We start from the raw sequence: 5,000 nt of genomic DNA, 5'->3' as shown, positions 1-5,000 counted from the left end.
CTGCAACAGCAAGGTCTTGGGCTTGTCCAACAGAGAAGCTCCTCTTTTCCTTTCTATTTGTGTGATACCTAAAAAGAATATAGAAAACGATGTTTATTAAGTAGCCTTTGGGATAAGTCAACAAGTAATTGCAAGACTAGAACACAAGAGTAAATCCTATATAAATCATCTTTGACGTCAAAGATATCTCATTAAAAGATTAAATGATTTCAACCATTTCAAAGTTTGTTCTGAGTAGTTCGGCCCACTTAATATTCCTTCTTTAAATCAAGATTATCTTAATCAAGTGAAAACAAATATAGGATACTATCGGTTCTCTGGTCTGAATTTCCTTATTTGAAGGTACACTCAAGCCTAGGTTTTATGACTATTCATTTACTTGTTACTAGTTAATACGTAAGACTTTCTTTAACATAACAGACTGTAAACTAAATTTGACTTCTTTTATACTGTTCTGATTTCTCCACTTCGATCATTCTCTATGGCAGCTTGCAAAACAAGTTTAAGGTTCTATGAATTTTTCTATCAGATTATATCCTAATCATCCCATTATTAATGTAATAACAAAAAGGTTTCGAGGTCACTCTGTAGATAATGGTTAAAGGAGTCTGTTTCAGTTCAAGTTTCATCAGCATAGATGCTCACCAGAAAGCCAGCGCAAGATCCCCCTCTCCTCCCTCTGTAATGCCCAACCACAGCAGTGGCCTCCCCAGTAAACAGCTTAAACTTACTGTCCTTGGCTGGGATCTATCTGCAGCCATGCAAATGTTAGGCGAACATGTTACCACTGTACTAGCCAGGTAGACCCATAAACCCAGATAACAACTCAAAAGGATAGTTATGTAATGTCCACAAGTGAACTCTATTATACTGAAAGAGCTGTTTGAACTTGTTACTCAAGTACTGCATGGACAATTGGTATAATAGTAAATATAAAACTGAGGCAAACATAAAATCTTCTCACTTGCTAAGCCAGCTGTGGTGTCGTGTGTTATGCTGATAGAAACATTCAAGGCACCGGAGGCTGTGGGCGGAGGTGCTGCAGCGACAACCTTCAGCTGTTTCACTGCAGCATTTGAACCAGCACTTTCACCAACAAGAACAAACTGCTGGAGTGTTTCCATCATCAGATGCACCTAATGAAAGAGTAAACATTGGCTGTTAGGAGACCTTAAAAACAGAAATAACATGTATTATAGAATATATAATTTTAAAAAGTTCTCAGTTTTTCAAGTTGTGTCTTCTACTACTACTATTAATAACAACTGCATTTGCACTGACTCGCACGGGTGCCCTTATAGCTCGGAAAAGTTTCCTACTAGCTGATTGATTAGAACCATTTTGTCCAACCAATCAGGTAGTAGGAAACTTTTCTGAGCTAAAAAGGCACCCCTCAAGTTAGTGCAAACGCACCTCATTAAAAAAAAAAAAAAAAAAAAAAACTGAGTATAAGCCATACAACTTACCTGGCAACCATCAAGTTGAGTGAGGACAGGGGTGTCAATTCTCTCCTCTCCTATGGTTATCAATCTGAACCATGATGGCTCATTTATACTACATCTGACAAGAGTGTCAGCAGCAAATATGTGCACTTGCCAGGTAGCATGTTGCAAGGATGCACAGTGCTCAAAGGACAACACTGCTGGTTTCAGCAGCTGGACATTGGCAGGACCACACATTACAACTGGACTTAATAATGTCTGAAATGAAACCAAAAATATTTTGTAGTGAAAACTAGTATCTGACAACAGTGCAGCAGTACTAGAACCTTTGAAATTTCAATCAATACCAAACTTAAAAAAACTTTATCTATTAGAGTAAATATGCTCTTGCTAACAACTTCATTTGCCTCCCTACAGTAATGTGTGAGTTTTGAAATGTTCCAAGTACAATCAAATCTAATTCCAGAACTTCAAGGGATCCCTTACCTGCCTATCGGAGAGAGGAGGACCACTCTGTGGATGAGATTTGGCAGCAATATAAATTTGATGACAAGTATCCCTTGGCAAGGCTCCCTCGGGTATAGTGAGAACAACACCATACTCTGCCAAGGATAATCTGCCACCAGAAGATGTCATCACACCCCAAGTCATCCCATCTGCTTCTAATACTTCTGGAGGCAACTGGCAGCCACGATTAGGTTCCGTGTAGGATGCTAGTGTGTGTCGAACTACATCAAAAGAGAAAAAAAGTTTTAAAATATAAGGTTTTTCATGCTTAATAAAGTACAAGCATGCAAAGGTATTCAAATGTTTTTGGTTATACAAAGAAACTAATATATGAAAGATGAAACGACAAAAATGGCTTTCACTTTTTAACATATGTTGCCGAAAATAATGATTAATTTCTCATAAAAAAAGTTATTACAGTGAATTTACATTACTAATTAATTTCCGGGCAAAATACAAAATCCACTACTTTACCTTGAAAACTTAAATGGCCTCTTACTATAAATTTGAATGGAATTCTCATTAATGAACACAGCTATATAGGCCACAAATACCATGGTAAAGGAATTACCTCCAAAGGAAATAAAAAGATTACACTTCTTTCCAAAGCAGATTTGACAAGCAGGGAAAACAAAGCTGGTTTCAGTTATCAAAACTAGCGGGAACTCGGTAAATTTGCTTGACCGTGACCTTGACCTTGACCTTCACCTTCCAAAATTTAATCATTTCCAGGTTTTTACATAAAAGATAATCCCAGCAAGTTTCATTACTATGCAAAATGTGGCCAGGAAGCTGTTCACAAACAAACACACAAACAGGGGGGTAAAACATAAGCTACTTCCAACTTCATTGGCGAAGGTAATAAAGTTGGGAAGTTAACTAAAAAAAAATATTGCTCAGGTAATACTTACAAGCAGAGGCATCACTAGAAAGGGAAGCAGGAGAATTACTCCTCGTAGGTTTGTCCTGGGATGAATCAGACGAGTCTAGGCACTGGCTTCGAAGACTCCCGTTCATGGTAGGGGCGATCATCGACCTCGAGGGTAGAAGATGCGCAGCCTCCGAATGCGTTGGGGAATCCTGAATGTGATGGCACCTCAGATGAGGCACATCGTAGTGGTGCTCAGAAGTTGAGGTGATGCTACCCGAATGGCCTCCTCCTCCAGTGCCACTGGCAGGAGCAGAGTAATGTTCCTGGTACATGGAATCCATTAGACCTAGGCTAGATTTCTGGTCACTGGAAACCGACACTGGATCACTGTAAGCTGGGTCACTGTAGGCTGGATTGTAGCAGAGGGGGTGAGCTGTCAGTGGAGGGGGAGCTGTGGGAATCTCTTGGGCGACGTCTGGATGAGGACCTAGACCATTCATTTTCTTGGTCGGTTTACTATAGAATGACATTGGATAATCTGCAAAAGTTAAAAAAAAAAAACTCGTTATTTTCACCATCACCATGATATTCTTATCATTACTAGCCAAGCTGCAACCCTAGTTAAAAAGCAGAATGCTATAAGCCCAAGGGCTCTTACAGAGAAAAATAGCCCAGTGAGGAGAGGAAATAAGGAAATAAATAAACCTGATTAAAAAGAAAATATATTTTAAACACAGTAACATCATTAAAACAAGAATATATCTTAGGAACAGTAACAACATTAAAACACTAAAATATTTTAAAAACAGTAACATTAAAATAATTATATCAAAGAGAAAATTTACAAATAAATGATAAATGCAAAACACCCACCAGACGTGGCGATTTCGTACATGGGTCCATCAGTTCTGTCTTTACGGTTGAACTTCCTGAAGACGACAACCAGCAAGAGGCAATACCAACGGCACCAGGACGGCCAAAACGACTATCAGGGTCACATCCTGTTGCATGACAGCGGCAGTAGCTGCAAAACAAAAATGTATCCTATTAGAAAAAATAATAAAAAGAACAGGTGAATCTTGTCTAGAAAAGACTAAACAGGAATGTGTCCAATTAGAAAAGAAAATAAAACCTTTGACAGGTGAATCTTGTCTAGAAAAGACTATACAGTAATGTATCCTATTAGAAAGAAAAACCCTTGACAGGTTAATCTTCTCTAGAAAAGACTAAACAGTAATGTGTCCAATTAGAAAAAAATAAAAACAGGTGAATCTTGTCTAGAAAACACTAAACAGTAATGCGTCCAATCAGAAAAAAATTAACAGGTGAATCTTGTCTATAAAAGACTAAACAGTATTGTGTCCAATTAGAAAACAAATAAAAGAGATGAATCTTGTCTAGAAAAGCCTAAACAGTAATGTATCCAATTAGAAAAAAGAATTGAAGAACAGGCGAATCTTGTCTAGAAAAGAGTAAACAGAAATGTATCCAATTATAAAATAAAAAATTTAAATCATTAGACAGGTGAATCTTGTCTAGAAAAATCTAAACATTAATGTATCCAATTAGAACAAAAAACTAATAGAACAGGCGAATCTTGTCTTGAAACACTAAAAAGAAATGTATCCAATTAGAAAAAAAAATTAAGATAACAAGTGAATCTTGTCAATAAAAGACGAACAGATATGTATCCAATTAGAAAATAAAAAACCTTTGACAGGTGAATCTTATCAAGATAAGACTATACAGTAATGTATACAATGACCAATGAATTTTGTTTAGAAAAGCATCATCTAGTGCTAAAACTACAAGTCATTTTAAAGAGAAACATAAATTACACTCATATAAAAAAATATAAATATAGCATCTACCCTAAAGACCAATAAAATACATTATCATTACATAACACATGTGACGAAAATAGGAAAGCCATTAATCATAATCAAGGAATTAATGCATTCACAAAAGACTTACTAATTAATTCACATCTTGATAAATACCCATAATCATTCATCCAGACTCTCAATACAACGAACGCGCATACTGATGAGCCCTCTTCAAAATAAAGAGAGACTTAGTACGAGATAAAGGAAGATGAAAGCGATGCTGAATGACATTCAGGCGGTGCGCAAAGATCATTAAAAAGCCTAACAAGAAAGGATGGTCTTAAACATAGTTCA

General features: G+C 36.7%; 1 protein-coding gene across 1 annotated transcript in view; it reads right to left on the bottom strand.

Annotated features, from left to right (window-relative positions):
• LOC137619645 (netrin receptor UNC5B-like) overlaps positions 1 to 5,000 on the bottom strand; it is a 115,379-nt gene that overhangs the window by 4,421 nt on the left and 105,958 nt on the right. Inside the window, 7 exon segments of the mRNA XM_068349852.1 lie at positions 1 to 68; positions 965 to 1,136; positions 1,467 to 1,700; positions 1,929 to 2,170; positions 2,861 to 3,358; positions 3,694 to 3,772; positions 3,774 to 3,844. The exon segment at positions 1 to 68 is cut by the window's left edge and continues 78 nt beyond it. Coding sequence (XP_068205953.1) covers positions 1 to 68; positions 965 to 1,136; positions 1,467 to 1,700; positions 1,929 to 2,170; positions 2,861 to 3,358; positions 3,694 to 3,772; positions 3,774 to 3,844 — 1,364 coding nt within the window.

Source organism: Palaemon carinicauda, chromosome 26 (genome assembly GCF_036898095.1).
Source record: "Palaemon carinicauda isolate YSFRI2023 chromosome 26, ASM3689809v2, whole genome shotgun sequence".
NCBI lineage: Eukaryota > Metazoa > Arthropoda > Malacostraca > Decapoda > Palaemonidae > Palaemon > Palaemon carinicauda.
This window is presented reverse-complemented; position numbering and strand designations above follow the sequence as displayed.